A 22,111-nucleotide genomic window follows, 5' to 3' on the forward strand; every position below is an offset into this window, starting at 1 on the left:
GGGGCAGAGCGGGACGCTGGGGTCCGCCCCCGCCCTGACTGCGGGGCGGGGCCGCACCTGCTGCAGCTGCCGGGGCTGCGCCGCCGCCGGGGCTGTCGCCGCTGCGCACCTGGCTCAGGTGAACTGCCCCGCCCACGCCCGGCGCGAGCCCCAGGTCCTGGCAGCAGGTGAGTGGCGGTCGCGATCAGACCCGCGAAGGTGAGTGGAGGTCGCTGTCTTCCCAGAGCCGCTGCAGGCCTGGAGTCGGGGCCCGGGGCGCTGCTTGTCCCTGGGCGCAGTCTCTCAGGAAATGGCTCGGGGCCGGGGAGGTACCCGCGTCGCCCGGAAGCCCGAGCTCGCCCGTGTCCTGGCCCTTTCCAGGCTTGGGGGAAGGGAGGAAAGTGGGCGAATGGGGCGGGGGCCGCCCTCTCCTCTGCCCGACGTGGTCAGCGGCTTTTTGGGGTGATCCTCGGCGCAGAACAGAGCGGGGCGAGGAGCGCCGAGGCGCGCAGGGCTCCCACCTCTGTCCCCCAAGCCTGGATCCCAGCTCGAGGCTTCCTGAGGCGCCGAGGGCGGACCAAGAGTCAGGCTGGGGCCCGAGCTCGCCCGGCGCCGGGTGGAGCTTCCGCCATCCGCGCGCCTCTGCCCCGGCCGAGCGCCCCGAGCCGCACCCCCGTGCCTGCCCCCAGCGCGCTTCGCCGTTCTCCGCCCTCCGCATATGGAGGGCGCCCAGGGCGCATGTGGGCGCGGGGTAGGGGAGCGAACCGGAGCCCCTCGGCCTGCGGGGCCGCAGCCTTTTACCCACGTTCCTGCTTCAGGATAGGCGCGGGGAGCCCAGCGCGCGCGGGGAGTGGAGGGGCGGCGCGTCCGAGTTGAGCGGGAGTCGCCCGCAGGCTGCTGAGTGCTGAGTGTCGAACCCACCGGGCAGGGGCGGCCGCGCACCGAGGACGCTGGCTGGGTCTGAGGGCAGGAGGAGCTGGCGCTAAGAACCTCAGGGTGCCCAGCAGAGTGCGGTGGGCAGTGCGAGGCGACCAGGGCCAGGCTTGGACTGAGATTCTGGGCACCTCGGAAGAGCTGTGAGGGCGAGGGTCGGAGACTTTGTGGGTTTTCATGCTTACCCTGGACGGTGGACTTGGGGGCTCGGGGGTGGAGGACGTTAGCAGAGAGAGGGAAGGAGGGGGTGCCATGTCAGGTCAAGCCAGCCCTGAGAGATGGTGACGCCGCGACCGGGTGCACAGAGCAGCCGCCAAGCTGGGGCTTCACAGTAGGTGGCTGACCCCAGGGCCTGTGCTGGAGGCCCTGCTCCTGCTTCCTGCGGGGGTGCCCTGGGCCCTGCTGTGCCTGCTTCCTGACCTGCAGTGTGGGGAGAACCTTCTTGAGGGGCTTCCAAGGGCCCACTTCAAGGAGGGGCTGGTCCCAGGCTCTGTAGGGGAAGGGGTACTGTCTTTGGGACCCTGAACCCAAGGCTCACCATCACCCAAGGCTGAGTGCTGGGACACAGGAGGGTCCTAGCAGGGCTGGGACTCAGCCAGACAAGTACGTGTAGAAAGCTGGCTGCTGAGAGGGTACTCAGCCAGAGCCGGGAGGCTGTAGGGCAGCCCTCCAGGATGAAGCCCTGCCCCCATGTGGCTGAGGGCAGGGCTGGGGTCCAAAGGAGACCCTTGTCTGATTCTGTGGGCAATACCAGCCACTGGTCACTGGGTCCCCAGTCCCAGGTCAACCTGGGGGCTGTCAGTGTGGTGACAACAGGAGATGCCGTCTGCCCCTCATCTGCTCTGAGCCAGGAGCCTTGGCCACCTGTGTTTGCTCCTTATTTGGAAAAGGGGGCGCTGCCTTCCCACCCCTGCCTGAAGGGAAGGTCCACAAGATGCCATAGCCCCTTGCAACTGCTCACCCATGGGGGGAGCCATGCCTGGGAGAGGGACGGGGAGAGGGCGTAAGAGCTCTGCCGGAGCCCCATTGTTGACTGCGAGTTTCTGAAGGCCCTGTTCCCTGGGGTCAGAGGTCAGAGACACATGGGGGAGCAAACTGGCTGGCCCCTTGGCTCCTGAGTGTGAGCCCTAGTGGCGTCTGGGAGGCATGCTGCGCAGTCCCCGGTCCTCCTTGTATGTATGCAGGATGGCCCTGGCTGGGTTCTCCTGGCTGGAGGACCCCGCAACCCATTACCCCCGGAACCTGCCCCTTTGAGCACCCCCCCACCCCACAACACACACACACACGCACATACACACACACACACGCGCACACGCACACACTGCACACACGCACACAGTGCACACACGCACACAGTGCACACGCATGCGCACACACGCACACACACTGCACACACACACACATGCTGCACAGAGGAAAGTGCCGTGCCTGGGTGGGTTGGGGCGGGCCCCAGAGGAAGGAGCCGCTTGACTCAGAGCTACAGGAAGAGCCGGGGCAGGCGGGGTGAGAACCACCAACTGCCCGTCCTCCCGCCCGCCTAGGGAAGGGGTGGGTGCCTGGGTGGGGTTTAGGTTTAGGAGAGGATGTGACTGCAAGGCCAGGAAGCTACAGGGAAAGTTCTGATCAAAACACACAAAGACACGAGCCAGGTCCCCACCACACTTGGTGATGCATCCAGAGCAGCCTCGGTGCTGTGGACACCCCCTGGGGCCCAGCGGAGGGGAGAGTGTGCTCCCAAAGGCACATCAATGACCAACATTTGCCCCCCGGAGGAAAGAACTGGAAACCAGGTGACTCTGTGCCTTCCCTGCTGCTCTGAGTGAGCCTGTGTCAGGGCCTGGCTGAGAGGAGGCCCACGGTGCACAAGACCCATGCATGCATGTGTGTGCATGTGTGTGTGAGACAGAGTGAGGGGCAGCAGGAGGCTGTGTGGCATCGGCGGCCAAGGGTGGGTGTCAGGTGCAGTGTGTGTGCTGTGGGGTGCTTGTGGTCCTGGGCTCTGTGACAAGCATTGCAATGGGTGTTGTATATACTCAGAAGGTGTGTGAAGGGTCTGCAGCCTAAGCTGTGTGCAGTGGCAATGGGAGGTGTGTGTGGTAGGAAGTGTGCTGTGTAGGAGGTGCAAGTGTGCACACAGGCTGAGACTGAAGCTCTGTGCAGGTGCGCATGGGCCAGAGAGCTGTGTGTATGTGATGTGTGCAGGGGAGGAGGGGCAGAGGAGAGGGTGCAGGGGAAGGTAGGGAGGGGGAGGGGGTGCAAGGAAAGGTGTGCAGGGAGAGGGTGCAGGGGAGCAGGTGCAAGGAGAGGCAGGCAGAGGAGAGGGTGCAGGGGAAGGTGGGCAGGGGAGAGGGTGCAGAGGAGGGTTTGCAGGGGAGGGCAGCTGCTTTCTTGGTGTGCTCATATCCTGGCAGTCTGCCCTTGACTTCCAGAAGGCTCTGAGGCTGCTTTTGGAGGGAGGACTTTGAGGTCTGAGCTTGGGGCAGTCACGGAGGCACTGCAGGAGATGCCAGGGTTTCTGCTGGACTGGGGGTGTGTCCTCCCGGGCTTGCTGTGAAGGGTTGATTGCCTGGGAAGTGTGTGTTTTAAGGACCCTCAGTGGGTGGTTCCTCCGGGTCAAGGACTTTCCTTGGACTGTCCTCCACCGCAAAGGGCTTCTTCAAGGACCATCCCCCCCTTGCCATTCCCCATGGGAGTGCGCCTGATGCCGTATCGGTTCCTGAGGAAACTGCCAAACAGCCAAACCTGGGGCCTCTGGCTGTGCTTCACCCATGCAGAGGGAATAGGTGGCAGGCTAAGAGGACTGTTCCTGCCACCGCCTCTGGGGCCTTAGCGGGGAGGAATCCTGAGGGAGCTGGGGTGCAGAACCTTAGGCTTGATCCCCACATCCCCACTTCCACTGTGTCCCTGCAGCAGGGAGGGGAGTAGATAGTCAGTGCCTGTTGGATACACAGGGTGACCCTGTGGCATCCAGTGAGGAGAGGCTCCTGGGGCCCTGGGCTTCTCCCTGCAGCCACCTCACTGGGAGCTTTGGGAGACTTGAGGTGTGTGTGGCTGCTGCTACAGGCTGGGAAAGGGCACAGGACCCGGGACCTCCATCCCCACCGGGTGCCGTTTACCCTCCAGCCTCACAACCGCAGGGCGAGGCTAAGCTGAGGGTTCCCGAGGTGTTTCCTGAGGTGTTTCGAGGGGTCTGTGCTCATGTGCACCCCTGACTGTATCCAGACGTGGGCCAGAGCTGAGTACCCACCCCCTGGCTGCATCCAGACGTGGTCAGAGCTGGGCACCCACCCCTGACTGTATCCAGACGCGTGGGTCAGAGCTGGGTACCCACCCCTGACTGTATCTAGACGTGGTCAGAGCTGGGCACCCACCCCTGACTGTATCCAGACATGGGTCAGAGCTGGGTACCCACCCCCTGGCTGCATCCAGACGCGTGGGTCAGAGCTGGGCACCCACCCCTGACTGTATCCAGACGTGGGTCAGAGCTGGGCACCCACCCCTGACTGTATCCAGACGTGGGTCAGAGCTAGGCACCCACCCCCTGGCTGCATCCAGACGTGGTCAGAGCTGGGCACCCACCCCTGACTGTATCCAGACATGTGCCAGAGCTGAGCACCCACCCCCTAGCTGCATCCAGATGTAGCCAGAGCTGGGCACCCACCCCTGACTGCATCCAGACGCGTGGGTCAGAGCTGGGTACCCACCCCCTGACTGCATCCAGACGCGTGGGTCAGAGCTGGGTACCCACCCCCTGGCTGTATCCAGACGCGGGTCAGAGCTGGGCACCCACCACTGACTGTATCCAGACGTGGTCAGAGCTGGGCATCCCCCCCCCCCCGAACTGTATCCAGACGTGGTCAGAGCTGGGCACCCCCCCACCATGGTGTAGGGCACATCACTCACACCCCTGCCCCAAGGCCAGGCTGTGTCTCCGGCACTGCAGCACCCCCTGCAGTGGCAGCTCTGTTGAAGGGGACAGCCAGGAGTGAAGCCAACTGCCATCTCGGGAGACAGGGTCCCACCTGGTGTTCGTCCACTGCACCCCGGGGTCGTCATGGTGGCCCCAGGGCCAGTGGAGGCGGTCCTGGACTTGATGATCCCTCCCTGTGGCCCTGGGCTGCATGAAGTGGTGCCCATTCTGGCCACGTGTAAGGGGCTCAAAGAGACACCCTGCTGGCATCCATGCAGCTGCTCAGGGTGGCATCTGGTCAGGGCCAGTGCTGTCTGTGGCTGGCAGTTACTGGTTAACTCATCCTGTTCCTGTTTAACTTGTTCCCTGGGGATGGCGGCAGCCTCTGACCTGTCCAGGTGCCCTGTCCAGCTGACTGCAAGGACAGAGAGGAGTGCTGCCCAGCTCTTGGATCAGTCTGCTTGGCCGAGGAGCCCGGTGGAGCCGGGGGTGACCCTGGAGCCCAGCCTGCCCCGAGGAGGCCCCGGCTCAGAGCCATGCCAGGTAGGCAGGTCAGAGAGGGATGGGCTTGAGTTCCCCACTCCCACCTCCTGCCCCTCAGGCTGGCTCCACATTGTGCATCCTGCTCTTATCCCAGGCACTCTGCCTGGCCACATGCCGGGGGTACAAAGGCCCCTGCTCACCCCTCCCCCGGGCCCTTGGCCCTGAAACCAGGGTGAGTGGTGAGGATGAGCCCTGCACCCTCTCCTGCCCCAGACCAGGCTCATGAGGGTCAGTAAAGCCCAGGAATACTAGGAGTGGGCACTGCTGGGGCCCACAGTGGGGTGTGGCCGACGTGAGCTGGTAGGAGACCATACCCTACTGAGAAGATGGCGATCTGACCTCCCGCTAGGGCTCATCACCCTGCTGTAAAGATGAACAAGTTCAGGCCTCAGGTGGTAGGGAGGGCTTGCCTGTGTCCAGGAGCAGAGGGCCCCAAGACCCCCGAGGAAGGAATGAGGCCAGCTGCTCCAGGCTCCCAGCTCTGCCCATCCAGGTGGAAGGTGCCGGCACACTGGGCATCTGGGTCCCCAAACCCACTGGCGCCCACACTCTCTGCAGATTCCCCAGCAGAGGCAGGCCAGGCTGAGGGGTGCAGTGCCCAGCCCCTCCTATGAGACAGGCATCATGGTGTCACCAGGGGTAGGCAACAGGTGCATCTGGGAAATGGGGGGCTGGACTCACGTCCTAGGTGGACAAGCAGCCAGATGGGGCTTGAGCGTGGGCCTGGGGCAGCTCAGCTGTGGTCACTGCTCCCTGTCCCCTCAGCACAGGGTGGGTGGAACACCCAAAGCCTGGCCACTACTGGGGGAAGGCGTGCCAAGTGCCAAGACTGTCCCCATGGGATGCGCGGGCAGACATGGTGTGACTGCCAAGCCACTCAAAGGCCTTATTTCTTCCTGCACCACGGACCGCTGTGGAGGTGGTGGGGCCAGGCACCCTGGCACAGCTGACCCACTGTGTCCTCTCTCTTCAGGTGTCTGTGATAGGGCCCCTGATTTCCTCTCCCCGTCTGAAGACCAGGTGCTGAGACCTGCCTTGGGCAGCTCAGTGGCTCTGAACTGCACGGCTTGGGTAGTTTCTGGGCCCCACTGCTCCCTGCCTTCAGTCCAGTGGCTGAAAGACGGGCTTCCACTGGGAAATGGGGGCCACTACAGCCTCCACGAGTACTCCTGGTAAGAGACCCGGGTATCCAGGGTCAGAGTGACCTCTCAGACATGCCAAGGGCAGTGGTCTCCCTGACTTATGCCTGGGTCTGTAACCACCTGGCCAGACATGACACAAGCAGAGTGCCTCTGTGGACCTAGACGGAGGGTCAGTGATGTCAGGGATAGACCCTCGGGTCTGCATGACCCCTGTAGACACACACCTCATAACTGCCCAGGGCTACGGGTGTCAGCAAAGTCTAGGGCCTGAATGAATGCCAACCATTTGGCCAAGTCTGTGATCAAAGGTCCTTCAGGCCCCAGACCCAGTACTGGGACGGCTGTTCTGAAACAAATCTGCACCCCCTCCAGGTTCAGGTCACTTCTCTTGGCTTAAGGCCCAAGAACCACCCAGGAGGCCCAATTCTGCAGTCTCCCTGGGCGAACCCAGACAAATGGGGTTCGGGGGTGTCCACTGGTATCCCCAGTCGACCCTGACCCTGGCTTGGTATCCTCAGGGACAAGGCCAACTTGTCAGAGGTGCTTGTGTCCAGCGTCCTGGGGGTCAACGTGACCAGCGCTGAGGTCTATGGGGCCTTCACCTGCTCCACCCAGAACGTCAGCTCCTCCTCCTTCACTCTTCAGAGAGCTGGTGATGGGGGTTCCCCAAGGTGGAGGGTAGGAGGGGACCTAGACCTAGTGAGGCCCAGGGAACTTGAGGCTTGGGGGCTGCTGGAGGGGCAGCGGCTCAGGCAACCCATCCGCAGGCCCTACAAGCCACGTGGCTGCCGTGCTGGCCTCACTCCTGGTCCTGCTGGCCCTGCTGCTGACCGCCCTGCTCTACGTCAAGTGTCGTCTCAACGTGCTGCTCTGGCACCAGGACGCATATGGGGAGGTGGAGATGAACGGTGCGTGGGGCCCGCGTGGGCGCGAGGAGGGGTCGCCACAGCCATCCTGAGATTGCTCTGCTGAGCTCGGCTTTGGAGGCGTGGGGCGCGGAGGGGTTAGCCCCGGGGGGGCTCTGTGCTGCCCGGCTGGGGTTAAAGTCCGGGGTGGGTCTGCCCCTGTGTGGGAGATGGTTAGGGGTGTTGGGGACCCCGAGGGCTGGCGTGAGGCCTCGGGAGCCACCGGGGTGACTGGCCGCCGTCCGCAGACGGGAAGCTCTACGACGCCTACGTCTCCTACAGCGACTGTCCCGAGGACCGCAAGTTCGTGAACTTCATCCTGAAGCCGCAGCTGGAGCGGCGTCGGGGCTACAAGCTCTTCCTGGACGACCGCGACCTCCTGCCGCGGGCTGGTATCCCGGGCCCCGCCCCATGCCCCGCCCACCCGGAGGGCCCGCCCCACTGGGCCCTGCCCCAGAGGTCCCGCCCCCATAATCGGGCCCCGCTCCGCCCCACTCGGGGCCCCGCCCCCATAATCCAGCTCCGCCCCCATCCCCGCCCACCCTGAGGCCCCGCCTCCACCTTCGAGCTCCGCCCCACCCATCGAGGCCCCGCCTCAAAAATCCCGCTCCCACCCCCGCAGGCCCCGCCCCTCCCTTAGTTCTCTGCCTCCGGCCCCGCCCCCGCCCCTGCGCCTCCGACGCCCGCCCTCCCGCAGAGCCCTCCGCCGACCTCTTGGTGAACCTGAGCCGCTGCCGGCGCCTCATCGTGGTGCTTTCGGACGCCTTCCTGAGCCGGGCCTGGTGCAGCCACAGCTTCCGGTGGGTCCCGCGCGGGGTTGGGTGGGCCCCAGCTTAGCACCCACCCCCCTGACGGTCCCGCCCTGCAGGGAGGGCCTGTGCCGGCTGCTGGAGCTCACCCGCAGACCCATCTTCATCACCTTCGAGGGCCAGGGGCGCGACCCCGCACACCCGGCGCTCCGCCTGCTGCGCCAACACCGCCACCTGGTGACCTTGCTGCTCTGGAGGCCCGGCTCCGTGGTGCGGAGCAGGCGTGGGAGGGGCCGGGGCGAGCGGCGGGTTAGAGATGGGCGGTGCCCGGGCTCCGGGCAGGGACCCCTCCGTGGGGAGCTCTGCGGCACCACGCTTTGTGAATGGGCCCTGGGGGGAGGTTCCGCTGCCTGGGGCCCCGACGGGGGGAGCCGCCCTTGAGGCCCCCGGAGCCACGGAATAGCTGTCGCAGGGCGTGGAACCCATGGGCAGCCGCAGGTGTGCTCTTGGGGGCTAGGACGCCAGGGGCTTCCCAGGTGTTCACACCTGCAAACCACCCCAACCTGGCCCCCAGACTCCTTCCTCCGATTTTTGGAAAGAACTGCAGCTGGCGCTGCCGCGGAAGGTGCAGTACAGGCCGGTGGAAGGAGACCCCCAGACTCAGCTGCAGGACGACAAGGACCCCATGCTGATTCTTCAAGGCCGAGTCCCGGAGGGCCGGGCCCTGGACTCAGAGGTGGACCCGGACCCTGAGGGCGACCTGGGTATGTCCGCCCAGCCCCACTCCCCGACTGGAGAAGCTCAGCACAGGGCGGAGTGGGGGCAGGCACAGGGCAGAGGGCCTGGAGGGGCTCCAGGTTTTGAGGACTCTTCCTGGCACCGAGGGCCCCCGCACGGCCTCTCTGCCCTGGAGGTGCTCGGCCCTCGGTCTGCTGGGAACTTCCTGGACCTCACAGGCCATCACAGCAGGGGGTGAGCAGGGGCAGCCCCTGGCAGTGGGTCTGGGCCAAGGCTGTGGGTGGCCACCTCAGGCGTCTCGGTCTCCCCACCCCAGGTGTCCGCGGGCCTGTCTTTGGAGAGCCATCAGCTCCACCGCACACGAGTGGGGTCTCGCTCGGAGAGAGCCGGAGCAGCGAAGTGGACGTCTCAGATCTCGGCTCGCGAAACTACAGTGCCCGCACAGACTTCTACTGCCTGGTGTCCAAGGATGATATGTAGCTCCCACCCCAGAGTGGGGATCATAGAGACAGCGGGGGCCAGGGCAGGGGCGCCGCTCCTCTGTTCAGCAGGACCACAACCCCTGCCAGCAGCCCTGGGAAAAGGCTGTGGCCTCAGGGCGCCTCCCAGTGCCAGAAAATAAAGACCTTTTGGATTCTGCCGGGACCTCAGTGTCCTCCCATGCGACGGAAGGTTTCGGATTCGGCTTCCCTCTGCAGGTCTCTCAGCCCTCCACCCCTCCTCTCTCATCCCCAGCCGCCAAATCACCAAATCTGCCCTCTCTTCATCCCCCTTCTTAAGCCAGCTCGGGCATGTCCTGTGCTTACAGTAGCCTCCTTGGGCCTCCCTGCCTGGTCCCTGGTTGGGGATGTGACTGTTCCTAGACCCTTCCCATGCAGGCAGATCCTGGATGGGCAGGCTCCTTAGAGACCTCAAGTTCTGAGCTTCACAGAAGCTTTCTGTTTTAATAATATCCACAGTAACTTCACCACTAAATGGCCTGGCTGTGGGTGAGATGGATGGGGGTGTCCGAGAGCCCACTGGACCCCAAACCTCAGGCAGCCAGTGTGAGAACCCCTGGTCCAGGCAACTCCAGGCCCAGGGTGGGTGGAGAAGGAGTTGGGTTCATTTGCTGTATGAGTATAGCCCACGAGGCAGCCCCCCTCTTCCCACTCCGGTCACCCCTCTGCTCTCGAGGCCCCCAGCTCTGCTCCATCTGTGTCTGTGGTGCACCTGCTGTCCACCCTGTCCCCTCTCGGCCCTGAGGTGCTAGCTGTCCCTCTGCTGGGCTCTCCATGTCCTGTGTCCTCTGATCTTGGGAGGCTTGTGTGTGAGCCCAGCGGGGTGGGTGTCCTCAGGTGCAGGGGGTGCCTGGGCACACCTTGAGTCCCAGGATCATGCTGCCAGCCACAGGGTGGGGCCAGCCATGGAAGGACACAGGACAGTGACTGTTCATGGCCATCTTTATTCCCAGTGCTGGCTATCCCAAGATACTGCCAGGCCACAGCCAGCCCCACTTCTGCCAATGTGACTGGGTCACCACCCCATACACCAGAGCAGCTTCGCGTCCTGCCCGCCCCCTGCCCTGCGGAAGCCAAGTCCCCAGCTATAAGCCCCTGCCCCTCCTGGTGGCCCAGGACCCTCAAAGATGCACACAGGGGTCCCAGCGAGGGGCCCCTCGGTCATCAGCCTTCTCCTCCAGGCTGGGCTGCCAAGCAGCCCGGAGTTGAGTCTGTCCCTCGGACGCTGGGCCACATCACCTTCTCCTCCAGAAGGCTTCACCTATGGGCCCAGGAAGTCGTCCTTCCGATAGCCCTTCTACAGTGGAGAGAGGCCCAAGGTCAGGGTGCATTCTGCCCGTGTGGCCCTCTGCCCTCTGTCTCTCCTGCAGTGTGTTGGGTGCGGCCCAGACCCTTCCTCTCGGGGTCCCTGGTCTCCATCCTCCCATTGGCCTCTTCACTGACCCTCCCCCAGCGTCCCATGCCCTGCACCCGGGTCCCTGCTTGCCCTGGGCTCGGGAAACGTACCGCCCGGAAGTCACGGTGGAGCTTGTTGTACTGCCACAGGTTGGCCAGGAGGCTGGACGCTGCCCGGGAGGACTTCTCACTGTCGGGGCTGAGGGTGGAGGGAGTCAGGAGGGGACACAGCCAGAAAGCAGGGTGGGCTGGGAGGACCCCTGACCAGGCTGCTGCACGGCTGGGTCGGCCCCTACCTGTCCCGCTTCTTCTTGATGAAGATGAGCTTTCGGAGCCCGTCAAAGTACAGCAGGTCTCGGGCGGCGATGGGGCTGGCCACCACCAGGTTGTTGAGCACAGCTATGATGTTGACCAGCACCTCGGCTGGGGGCGACTTCTCACCCACGCTGCCCGGCAGCTTCTCGATCAGGTGGCTCACCACCTTCGTGGCTGAGGGAGGCCGGGGGTCAGTCTGCACCCCTACTCCTGGCCACCTGGGCACCTGGGGTCCCCTGCCTCCCCCAGGGAACTGGACTGGCTCCAGTGGTCTGAAGCCCACACTTAAAGACAAAATTGACATGTGGGTCCAGCAGGGCAGGGACTCACACATCTCGTCCTTGTTCCTAGCGTTCCGAGACAGGTTTCGGATGAGGCCGGTCAGTGAGCGCAGCTGGTGGTGGTCGGCGGTCCTGACGCGGTCTAGCAGGGGATTCAGGATACGCTCCTGCTCCAGGGCCAGGCGGCTCAGCACCCCCGCCCACTGTGGGGAGGGAGGGTGTGAGTCCTGACCGGGAGGCCTCAGACCCTCACCTGGGGGGGTCCTGCGACAATGGGGTCGCTGCATGCTCTTGCCACCCTCAAGGGGTCCTCTGCTTCTGCCTTTGGCCCCCAGCCGGGGTCATCAGCCGCAGCCCGGATCAGGTGCCTCCCTTCAAACCCAGGGCAGAACTTCAATCCTCCCAAGGCCCAAGGCCCAAGGCCTGCCCCATGGGGACGCTGACCTCAGAGGCTCCGCGGACCCCGGGCGTCCCCTTCCTCCTCCCCTCCCCCTCCCTCCCCTGCTCCCCCCAACAGCATGAACCCCTGGGAGCCCCTCCGGTCTGGGTTGGGTGCCCCACCCTGCGGTCGCCTGCCGTGATGTTCTGCAGTGCCCCGGCGGCCGCCTCTGTCGTGTGCCGGTTGAGCTCGCAGCGCTGCAGCAGCCGGTTGTACAGCCCTACGATCTGGGGGCTCCACAGCCACTCGAGGCCCTTGGGGTCCTTGGACACCTCCGCAAAGGTGAGCGCATCGGCGGCGAGGGGCAGCTGCGCAGGGCGGGGAGGAGTCAGCGGGGGCCGGGTGGGTGGGTCGGGGGTCAGCGGGGTCGGGGTGAGCGGGTCGGGGTGAGCGGGGCCGGGGTCATCGGGTCGGGGTCAGCGGGGTCGGGGTGAGCGGGGCCGGGGTCATCGGGGTCGGGGTCAGCGGGGTCGGGTCAGCGGGTCGGGGGTCAGCGGGGTCGGGTGAGCGGGTCGGGGTGAGCGGGGCCGGGGTCATCGGGGTCGGGGTCAGCGGGTCGGGGGTGAGCGGGGTCGGGGTGAGCGGGGCCGGGGTCATCGGGGACGGGGTCAGCGGGGTCGGGGTCAGCGGGTCGGGGGTGAGCGGGGTCGGGGTGAGCGGGTCGGGGGTCAGCGGGGTCGGGGTGAACGGGGCGGGGTGAGCGGGGTTGGGATGAGCGGGTCGGGGTGAGCAGGTCGGGGGTCAGCGGGGTCGGGGTGAGCGGGGCGGGGGTCAGCGGGGTCGGGGTGAGCGGGGCGGGGTGAGCGGGGTCGGGGTGAGCGGGGCGGGGTCAGCGGAGGCTGAGGTCAGCGGGTCGGGGGTCAGCGGGTCGGGGTGAGCGGGGTCGGGGTGAGCGGGTCGGGGGTGAGCGAGTCGGGGGTGAGCGGGTCGGGGGTGAGCGGGGTCGGGGTGAGCGGGGTCGGGGGTGAGCAGGGTCGGGGTCAGCGGGGTCGGGGTGAGCGGGTCGGGGTCAGCGGGGCCGGGGTCATCGGGGTCGGGGTCAGCGGGTCGGGGGTCAGCGGGGTCGGGGTGAGCAGGTCGGGGTGAGCGGGGCCGGGGTCATCGGGGTCGGGGTCAGCGGGTCGGGGGTTAGCGGGTCGGGGTGAGCGGGGTCGGGGTGAGCGGGTCGGGGGTGAGCGAGTCGGGGGTGAGCGGGTCGGGGGTGAGCGGGGTCGGGGTGAGCGGGGTCGGGGGTGAGCGGGGTCGGGGTCAGCGGGGCCGGGGTCATCGGGGTCGGGGTCAGCGGGTCGGGGGTCAGCGGGGTCGGGGTGAGCGGGGCGGGGTCAGCGGAGGCCGAGGTCAGCGGGGCCGGGGTCGCAGCACCCCCCCGTCCCCCACGCCCCGCCGAGGCTGGTGCCCACCTCGCGCAGCCGCCGGCTCTGCGGCGTGAAGCAGCCCACCACCTCTCCCGGCGGCGCCCCCGCCAGGTCCCTGCGGCCGCGACCCTCCAGCCGCTGCAGCGCTGACGGCGGCATCTCGTCGTACAGGCGGTAGGACAGGTTCCGCAGCACGCACACCGCGTTCTCCACGCTCTGCGGGCAGGGGCGCGGGTCAGAGCGGTGGCCCGGGGGGCACGGCCCCTCCTCCACACCGCGCCCCTCACCTTGTCCTCGCATTTGCCCACGTCCAGGGCGTGGTTGATATAGGTGACCAGGGCGTCCACCAGCCCGTGGCATTCCCGCATCTTCTGGCGAGTGGCCTGAGAGGCTGAGCTGAGGTTCCTGGGGACCGAGGTGGATCAGAGCCCCCCAGGGACCCCCCATCCCAGGCCTTGCCCCAACCCATTCTGGGCCCTCGCAAGCCCATCCCCCATTGCAAGGCGTGCAGTGTGTGGGGCTGTGAAAGCCAGGCCAGACGGAGTCCCTACAATGACCCGCGCCTGAGTCCCCACCCCACTGCCTGAGGCTGGCGCACCTGAGGAAGCCGGTGGCGTTGTAGAAGATCTCCGCCTCCGAGGCGTTCTGCTGGATGAGGGGGGGACCCCCAGCCCCCGATAGGGGGCTCAACACCAGGTCTGTGAGCTGCTCCAGCGTGTCTCTGGCCAGGCGGTCCTTCAGGTGGTCGCTGGATGAAAGGTTCCACAGGATCCCTGGCCGACGGGGGAGGCTGCTATCAGCGTCTGCCCTCCAACCCCCTCCGCTTTTCTGGGGATGGTGTGAAGAGGTCTCGCCTCTCCCCAGGGGCTGGCCTGGTGTTCTGTGCCTCACCCACGTGCCCCACTGGGGAGACCCTGGGGTGGCATTTGAGGTGATAGAGCTGGGACCAAGCAAGAGGGGACAAGATGTGGGGGTGGGGTGGTGAGCAGGCCTGGCAGTGGAGGTGGCTCCAAGGAGACAAAGCCGCAGGACAGGGTGGCCAGGGGTCCTGGAAAGAGGCGGGCAGTGGAGGCCCAAGTAGAAACACGGCCAGCAAAAGGGACAAAGGGATGGAGGGGAACCGAATGGGGTGGAGGGGTCAGAACGGAGGAGAGAGAACAGGCAGAGGAGGGACAGGCAGAAAAGGGGGACAGGAGGAGGGGGGACAGGTGGGGGGATAGGCAGAGGGGGCAGGTGGAGGAGGGGGGCCAGGTGGGGGGACACAGAGGGAGGACAGGAGGAGTAGGGGACAGGCAGAGGGGGCAGGTGGAGGAGAGGGCAGGTGGAGGAGTGGGGCAGATGGAGGGCAGGTGGAGGGGGTAAGGCAGAGGGGGGATAGGCGGGGGGGAGGTGGAGTAGGGGGCGCAGGTGGCGGAGGGGCAGGTGGAGGAGGGGGGCAGATGGTGGGCAGGTGGAGGGGGGCAGGTGGGGAGGAAGGCAGAGGGGTGATAGGCAGAGGGGCACAGCTGGAGGAAGGACAGGTGGAGGAGGGGACGGGTAGCACCTGTGACGTTTTTGCGAAGCTCGTCATCCTGCTCCCGCAGTGTCCGCAGCAGCTCGAAGATCCCGTTCTCCTCCACCAGGGCCAGCTTGTTGTCAGCGTTGTCGTAGATGAGGTTGCGCATGGCACCTGTGGCATGGCGCTGCACTTCCTGGTTGGCATGGTTGAAGAGCTTCACCAGCCTAGGCACGGCCTGAAGGCTGCGGGCCTGCGGGCACAGGCATATGGGGGTGCACAGACGCATGTGGATGGATGGAGATCATGCACTTGTGTGCAGTTGTGTCCAGGTGCGTAGATGTAGATATGCAGAGGATGCAAGTGTATAGGGAGGTGACACAGGTGTATGGAGGTGACGCAAATGTATACGGGTGTATGGAGGTGACACAGGTATATACAGGTGTGAGTGTATGGAGGTGACGCAGGTGTATACGGGGGGACGGAGGTGACGCAGGTGTATACGGGGGGACGGAGGTGACGCAGGTGTATGTGGGTGTACGGAGGTGACGCAGGTGTATGTGGGTGTACGGAGGTGATGCAGGTGTATGTGGGTGTACGGAGGTGATGCAGGTGTATGCGGGGGACGGAGGTGACGCAGGTGTATGTGGGTGTACGGAGGTGACGCAGGTGTATGTGGGTGTACGGAGGTGACGCAGGTGTATGTGGGTGTACGGAGGTGACGCAGGTGTATGCGGGGGACGGAGGTGACGCAGGTGTATGCGGGGGACGGAGGTGACGCAGGTGTATGTGGGTGTACGGAGGTGATGCAGGTGTATGTGGGTGTATGGAGGTGATGCAGGTGTATGCGGGGGACGGAGGTGACGCAGGTGTATGTGGGTGTACGGAGGTGATGCAGGTGTATGTGGGTGTATGGAGGTGACGCAGGTGTATACGGGGGGACGGAGGTGACGCAGGTGTATGTGGGTGTACGGAGGTGATGCAGGTGATGCTGGTGTATCCAAATTGTATCCTCCTGCTCTTCCTCTGCTGAGGGGGCTCTGGACAGAGTGGGGTCTACCCAGTCAGCTTGGGGATCATGGGGTGGTCAGTGAGCAGAGGCCAGTGGGAGGTGGTGGGGCCCACGAGGGAGGTCACTGGGGGCAGTGAGTGGGTGGTCGGGGTGGTCACCTGCTTCTTGGCGACTGCATCGCTGTAGCACCTGTGCTGGATGTAGGCCGCTCCCAGCACCTGCAGGTTGGGGTCTGAAGCCATAAGGTACTTGACTGCTGAGGGCAGGTCAATGTCATCAAAACTGCAGAGCCAGGGGTCAGGGGTCAGGCTAACTTTGGGTTCAGGCTCGGCCTGTGGCAGAAGCCCCCGCCCTGAGCCAGGCCGAGCTGCTCACCCGCTGCTGAGTCTCTGCAGGGTTCGGTGGCTACCATAGCTGTTGAACCCACGCACGTCCGGCAGGTGGCCCGAGTCAGCCAGGCTGAGGCTGAGGCTGCGCACAGATGGCACTCGAGCCACAGGCTCCAGGACGGCCCCCGGCGCTGCCCCACCTACCCCGCGGCTCCGGTGGCTGCTCTGGAATCGCTGCAGGGTCCGCATGGCAGGGGCGCGGATGGTCCGGCTCGGGGAAACCTCAGGGGCCTCGGGCCAGTCCAGCCCCCCTGCCCGGCTGGAGCTGGAGCTGGCCTGGCGCTCGTACGCAAAGGCCCTGTAGGTGGAGGCGGCTGCAGGCTCCAGCTGCTCAGACAGCACGCTGTAGGGGTCGTCCAGGCCCCCGGCCCCCAGCCGCAGCGAGCGCAGGGACAGCGTGTCATAGTCGGCCCAGCTCCCAACCCCACTGCGCTCATGGAAGGACACAGGCCTGGCGGGCATGGGAGGGGTGGGCTGGGCACCCCTGTACCCAGCGGCCCCAAAGGCGCTGCCCCCGTTGTGGGCGGAACTCAGCCTCCGACTGCAGCTCAGGTCTACGGCGGAGCGGGAGGACCAGGAGGCTGGGCTGTAGGCTGGCTTGGCGATGGGCCGGAAGCCCTGTGGGTCGAGAGGGGGCGGTGAGGGCGTGCCTGGGCTCACCTGTGTCCAGCCCTGCTACAGAGCCTCCCACTCTCCGGACCGCAGAGCTCAGATCGTCCCCCTTGGGCTGGGCCCATCGCTCACCGAGGTCTTGTCCCCACTCAGGCCCTGAGAGCGAGAGCTGAAGCCAGCCTGCAGGGTGTGGTACTGCCCCCTGGATGTGCCTGTGGAGAGGGACGGTGGTAGCCCAGCTCTGCCACACAGCAAAGCACTGGCCTCCTGCCTTCTCTCCACCACGCCATCGCTATTGGCAACCCTAGGAGCAGCCTCCAATCCAGGGCAGGGAGGCCGGGGGGCTCTAGGGCCAGTGCCTCCGCATTCCTGCTATGGCCTGCTCTCCTCACGTGTCAGCCCTGGTGGTCCACCTTCCACAGCCCACCCCCGGCTGTGCCTCCTCTGCCCGAGAGGGCAGATACGCTCACCCACTGACCTCCTGGTCTCCAGGAGGAATGTGCCAGGGACTCTGACATCAGCTCTCCAATCCCTGCCATGGTACAGCGCCCAGGCTCCTCCAGGAAGCCAGCCTGGCCTGCCCCGGCCCACACTGACTCCTTTTGAGCCCCTCCTGTGCCCAAACCTCACTTGTGCCCGGTCACAGGAGAGTGACACTGTCTCCCTGGACCAGTATGCCCTGTTGCAGTGCCCTCTCCCACCCAGCAGAGCCCGAGGCAGGGGCCACACCCACCCTGTCCAGCCACACACGCCAAGGGCAGCTGCGTCAGCCCAACTCCACAGTAAGTGGACAGACAGGTGGCTGGGCAGAGGGTGGAGGGCGGAGGGTGGATGGAGAGACAGGCAGGAGGAGGATGGGAGGGCTGCTGTGACTGTTGGAAGGATGGACAGAGAGGTGGATGGAAGGGTGGGAGAGCCGGGGACGATAGGGTCCCGTGGGTGGATGGTGAGTGGGCAGAGGGATGGACTCGTGGATGGGTGCAGAGAGGACGGGCTGACGGTGGGGGCATGAGAAGGCCCAGCAGAGTGACCTGGCTGAGGGGCTCAGGGTGGGGTACCGGGAAAGGGGCCGTGGCCCTCCCACAACTCTGCCCAGAGCTGGATGCTCTGTGGGGCACCCCCACCGCAGGGGCCCCAGACTCACCCTGGTTAATGGGGCTTCTGGGCCAGGGCTATTAACCCTCTGACGCTGGTGAGGCCCAGCCCGGAGTGGGGGCACGCCCCAGCCTGCGGACCTCACCCCTGCCCCCCAATTATAATCCATCTCCCTCTAATTGGCAGGGCAGCCAGGGTGGTAATTAACCGTTCCCTCACCGCCCTCCACCCCATGACCCCTGGGCACCCGACTTGGTCACCAGCAAGGCTGAGGCCCCTGGAGGGAGGACCCCAGGGTCCAGGCCGCTGGGCCGGCCTCTCCGCTGGGCAACCTTCACTTCCCCCCAGCCAGTGTGGCTGGAGGCCAGTCCTGGGGAGGGCCCCTCTAAACACCAAGTGGACCACGATGAACTGGCATCTGGGTCCCTGGCATTCTGGGAGGCCCATCTTACTGTCTAACCTTAATCCCTGTTGCTGTAGCTTGGGAAGGAGGAAATGACATTCCTAGAACCACTGCCCTCAACTCACAGCGTCTGTGCTCCTGTCACTTGCACTCACACGCATGCACACACACCCGCGTGAGTGGGGCCAGGATTCCGCCACAGATGGGTCTGGCTGGCACCGAGGGGTGCTCCTCCACCCGCTGTTCCCACAGAGAAATCTGGGTCACTCCAGCCGGGCCCTCCCCTCCAATTCCTCAGGGAGCCCCTGGTCCAGACAGGCCTGGCTTTCCTCCAGGACTTCCAGCGCCCCCACACCTCTCCCCGCTTTCCTGTTCTGCTCATTCCCATGAGGTGTGGGAGGAGCATGGGGGTCTGGGTGTCCCTGAGACCCTGTGTGAGCCCGTGCTACCGGGGCCAGGCGCGTGCATGTTCCGGGTTCGCTGACTGAGGGGCCTGGCCTGCTTGCCATGTGCCAGCCTTCCCTGTCATCCCCCACAGGGAGGGCTCCAGGCCTCCAGGCACAGGTGGGGCCCGGCCAGGCTCAGTCTCTGGAGGACCCGGGGGTCCCTGCTTGGATGGGGCAGCCCCACCCATGGCTTCTCCCCACGCCCGTTGGGGCGGGGTGCGTGACTCAGTGTGAGGCCTGGTGAGTCAGGAGCCAGCCTCACTGCGGCCTCTGCCCTCGCACTACCACGTCCGCCCGCAGCCACCTCTCCCCGCCACCGCCGTCCCCGCTGCTGTCCCCACCGCCTACCTCTGGCAGTCTCGGCCTCAGGCTGGGGCTCAGCAGCCCCGTTGTGCCGCGGCTGCTGTCCCAGCTGCAAGAGGCGGGCGCGGACCTGCTCCTGGACGCGGGCTGCCCGCAGCCGCTCGGCCTCCGGCCCCTCGGCGCCCCGGCGGTCCAGCTGCAGGTCAGAGGGCAGCGCCAGGGAGCACACGCCGGCCTCAGGCTGCAGGGCCGACAGCAGGAAGTTACCGTCCTGCATGGCGGCAGGTCCACCGGGCCTGGGCCTGGCGGCCGCCTCCAAACCCAACTGTCTTCACGTCCTGTCCCTCGAGGCCCTCTCCCTGAAGTCCCCGCCCCGCCAGCCTCACCCAGAGCCGCCTGAAGACAGACGCCTGCCCAGCGCTGAGCACAGCTAGGGGCGGGGACACCTGGCCAGGTGGGAGGGAGGGGCCGCCGCCTGCTTAAGGTGGAATTAGGGCGGAAGAACAGGCCTTGCATGGCCCCAGGTCCCAGCCTGGCCTCCCGCCTCCTTTTCTCCCATCCCACGACAGGGCCACGGGGGGCCTGGGTCCTTCTTGTTCTCAGCCTGTAAAGGCCAGACTGGGCCCTTTATCGTGGGGCTGGGACAGAGGGGCCCTCTGTGTCCTGAGTGTCAAGGAAGGGCAGGGGGCCTGCGGGGGGCCTATGTCCTGCCACCCCCAGACGAAGGGGAGGGTGACCCACTCCCTGGGGGTCTAGGGCCCTAGGTAGCTCCAAGAACCAGACAGCCTCCATGGTAGCCCAGCCTTGCTGGTGAGGCGGGGATGAGGCCTAGGAAGGGGTTGGAAGGAGACACTGTTGGGGGCCAGGGGTCAGGACAAAGGCTGGAGGGACGGAGCTTTAGGGTCCAACAGGACTCCATGGAGGCCCTGGCCCTGGTCCTTGGAACCCAGCGAGCAGCCCCCTCCCCACCAGGAAGCATGTAGATGGACCAGCCCTCCCCCGAAGCCTGCAGACCCTGGAACTCACCCCCAGGACCCCCTCACCCCCTACAGAGGCCTCCAAAACCCTCTCTGGCTTCTGCGACCCTGGCACCACTGCTTCTGCCCCCCAGGCCCTGGGGTGGGAGGCTGTTCCCAGCACATGAGTCAGGGTGCAGGGGGGCGGGGCTGCCCCAGGGGGTTGACTCAGAAGGCCTGCACTCCTGTCAGCGCATGCCAGGCTGGGGCAGGAGCGGGTGTGCGGGGAAGAGCCAGGGGGTCTGGGAGAGCAGAGGCCAGGATGGAGAGGGAGCGAGGGTGGGGGGGCCCCTGGTGGGGGTGGTGGGGTGGTGGGAGGCCTGTGGTGGGGTGGCCCCAGACCAAGCAGGGCTTGTGCCCAGAAGGTCTCCTTCGAGCATCACAGGCCTGTCAGTCAGGAGCCAGTGGAGCCAGCAGGTGGGCTCTGAGACCCTCTAGCCTCTGGGACAAGCCCCTCGTAGATGGGGGTGGGGATAAGCCTAGGAGAGCTGGGGGTGGGAGCTGAACATCTGTGACAACTTCTGGGCTTCTCTCACGAGCTCATCTGACAGCCTCTGCCTCTTCCTGGACCCTGGACCTTGGCTCTGGGCTCTCCTCCAGGGCAGACCCCTGCCCCCAGCCCCGTCCCCGGAAGATTTTTGCCTTAATGGGGCTGGGGGCAGGGGTCTGGTGTGAGGGTCGGGTCAGGGTTAGGAGGCAGCATTAAGGGTGAGGTCAGTGCTGAGGGGGAGGAAGCTGGAGAGTGGGAGTCGGAGGTCAGCATGGGGGGTTAAAGTGGGAGGGGAGGGTCCACTGAAAGGATGGGCGAAGCCTGGGATGGGGCCACCGGGTGGGGTCGGGGTGGCAGGGCAGGGCAGGGAGACCTACCTGGCTCGTGGTCCGGATCCCGCCAGCCTCCCAGCTCATCCCAGAGGCCACTGCTGACGGCCGAGGTGTCCTGGGCTCCATCCCTGGCCCGGCGCGTGCGGGGCAGCCTCTGCGGCGGGGACAGGACTGTGGGGGCCTCAGAGGGCGGGGTGGGAACGCCCAGCTCATCGGACTGGCTGATTCCCTGGGAGACGGGTTTCGTGTGGAAAAATCCTGGGAGACAAGTTTGTGCGGCGCAGAGCAGGCCTGGAGGTATGTGCCTGGCACGGGCTGGGTCCCGCCCTGCACCCAGGTCCACCCCAGGCCCACCTGGAGCCCTGCAGAGGCCAGGCCGGGCCGCATGACGGGGGAAGCCAGCCTGGAGGGCCTCTGCAGCCCGGTCAGGCCGAAGGGCTCACAAGACGGCTCAGTGAAGGGGCTTCCGTGCGGCTTGAGCTGTGATGGGAATGCCGGTACCCCACGGCCTGCAGGGCCCCGACGGCCGGCTCTGCCGACCTTCCCTTCTCCCCTTGGCAGAGAGGGCTGTGGGTGCCCCCCCAGAGCTGCGGCGCCTCCCTGAGGATGCGTGGTGCCCGCCAGGCACAGTTTTGGCAAAGCCAGGAATCTGGGATGCACCTTCCCTCACTGCGGCCGGGCCAGACGGACGGCCATGCCTGCTAGGCGGCTGCTGCAGCTTCCAGCTCCAGGCTGGGAGGAGTCTTATCTGACCCCCCGTGACCAGCCCTGAGTGTCTCACTCTCCCTGGAGCCAGTTCCTGGCACAGGAGCCCTGGAGGGGGGCTTGACAGCGGGCTTCCTGGAGGAGGCGGTTGTCTGTGGGGCCTGGAATCTGCATGTAGCCTCAGGCCGCTCGGGATGCACAATCAGGTGGAGAGCCTGGAACCTGATGGCCTCGAAGGATGAATGAGCGCTGCTCTTAGATGGGTCCCGGGTGGCGGGTGGCCTGTCGGTCACCTCCCAAGAGGCAGTGGGAGAGGGTGCAGGAGGGCTTTGGGGCACGATGGGCTCAGCGTAGGGGGCACGGGAGGCGCTCACAGAGAAGGTGGGCTGGGCCCAGGTCGTGGGCAGAGCTGCCAGGTGCGTGCCTGGAGTTGTGGGAGGACACAGAAGACAAACCTCCAGGGCAGAGCCTGCGTGGGTGGAGGGGGATGGGGTGGGCGTCTTAAGGAGCAGAAGGGGGAGGATCTGGGGAGAAAGGTGTGAGGACGTTGGAAGCAAAATAATAGTCAAAGCCGAATTCAGGAGTGAGCCAGTGCACAGAGAGGATTGCGAGGTTGCCTCAGGTCCCAC

General features: G+C 65.9%; 2 protein-coding genes across 4 annotated transcripts; one reads left to right on the forward strand and one right to left on the reverse strand.

Annotated features, from left to right (window-relative positions):
- Positions 1 to 36: 36 nt before the first annotated feature.
- On the forward strand, positions 37 to 9,538 carry SIGIRR (single Ig and TIR domain containing). 3 transcript variants are annotated; one of them, XM_055259894.2, is made up of 10 exons: positions 37 to 167; positions 5,205 to 5,365; positions 6,339 to 6,537; positions 7,026 to 7,159; positions 7,275 to 7,415; positions 7,661 to 7,804; positions 8,110 to 8,212; positions 8,281 to 8,431; positions 8,736 to 8,925; positions 9,216 to 9,538. In XM_055259894.2, the coding sequence occupies exons 2-10, from the start codon at positions 5,359 to 5,361 to the stop codon at positions 9,377 to 9,379; spliced, it is 1,233 nt and encodes a 410-aa protein (XP_055115869.1). In that variant the 5' UTR covers positions 37 to 167; positions 5,205 to 5,358; the 3' UTR covers positions 9,380 to 9,538. The 3 variants fall into 3 exon arrangements, with proteins under 3 accessions (XP_055115869.1, XP_055115870.1, XP_055115868.1); XM_055259895.2 differs by having other exon boundaries at positions 95 to 198; XM_055259893.2 differs by lacking the exon at positions 37 to 167 and adding an exon at positions 2,419 to 2,702.
- A 785-nt stretch (positions 9,539 to 10,323) lies between these two features.
- On the reverse strand, positions 10,324 to 20,935 carry PKP3 (plakophilin 3). The gene is made up of 14 exons (XM_055259538.2): positions 20,823 to 20,935; positions 18,985 to 19,180; positions 16,825 to 16,904; positions 16,067 to 16,698; positions 15,850 to 15,973; positions 14,728 to 14,932; positions 13,783 to 13,957; positions 13,472 to 13,589; positions 13,230 to 13,400; positions 11,952 to 12,137; positions 11,440 to 11,593; positions 11,091 to 11,283; positions 10,906 to 10,993; positions 10,324 to 10,696 (listed from the first exon to the last, which is right to left on the reverse strand). The coding sequence occupies exons 1-14, from the start codon at positions 20,901 to 20,903 to the stop codon at positions 10,661 to 10,663; spliced, it is 2,439 nt and encodes an 812-aa protein (XP_055115513.2). The 5' UTR covers positions 20,904 to 20,935; the 3' UTR covers positions 10,324 to 10,660.
- Positions 20,936 to 22,111: the final 1,176 nt, after the last annotated feature.

The sequence above is a fragment of the Symphalangus syndactylus genome, chromosome 21 (genome assembly GCF_028878055.3).
Source record: "Symphalangus syndactylus isolate Jambi chromosome 21, NHGRI_mSymSyn1-v2.1_pri, whole genome shotgun sequence".
In the NCBI taxonomy this organism is placed as follows: Eukaryota; Metazoa; Chordata; class Mammalia; order Primates; family Hylobatidae; genus Symphalangus; species Symphalangus syndactylus.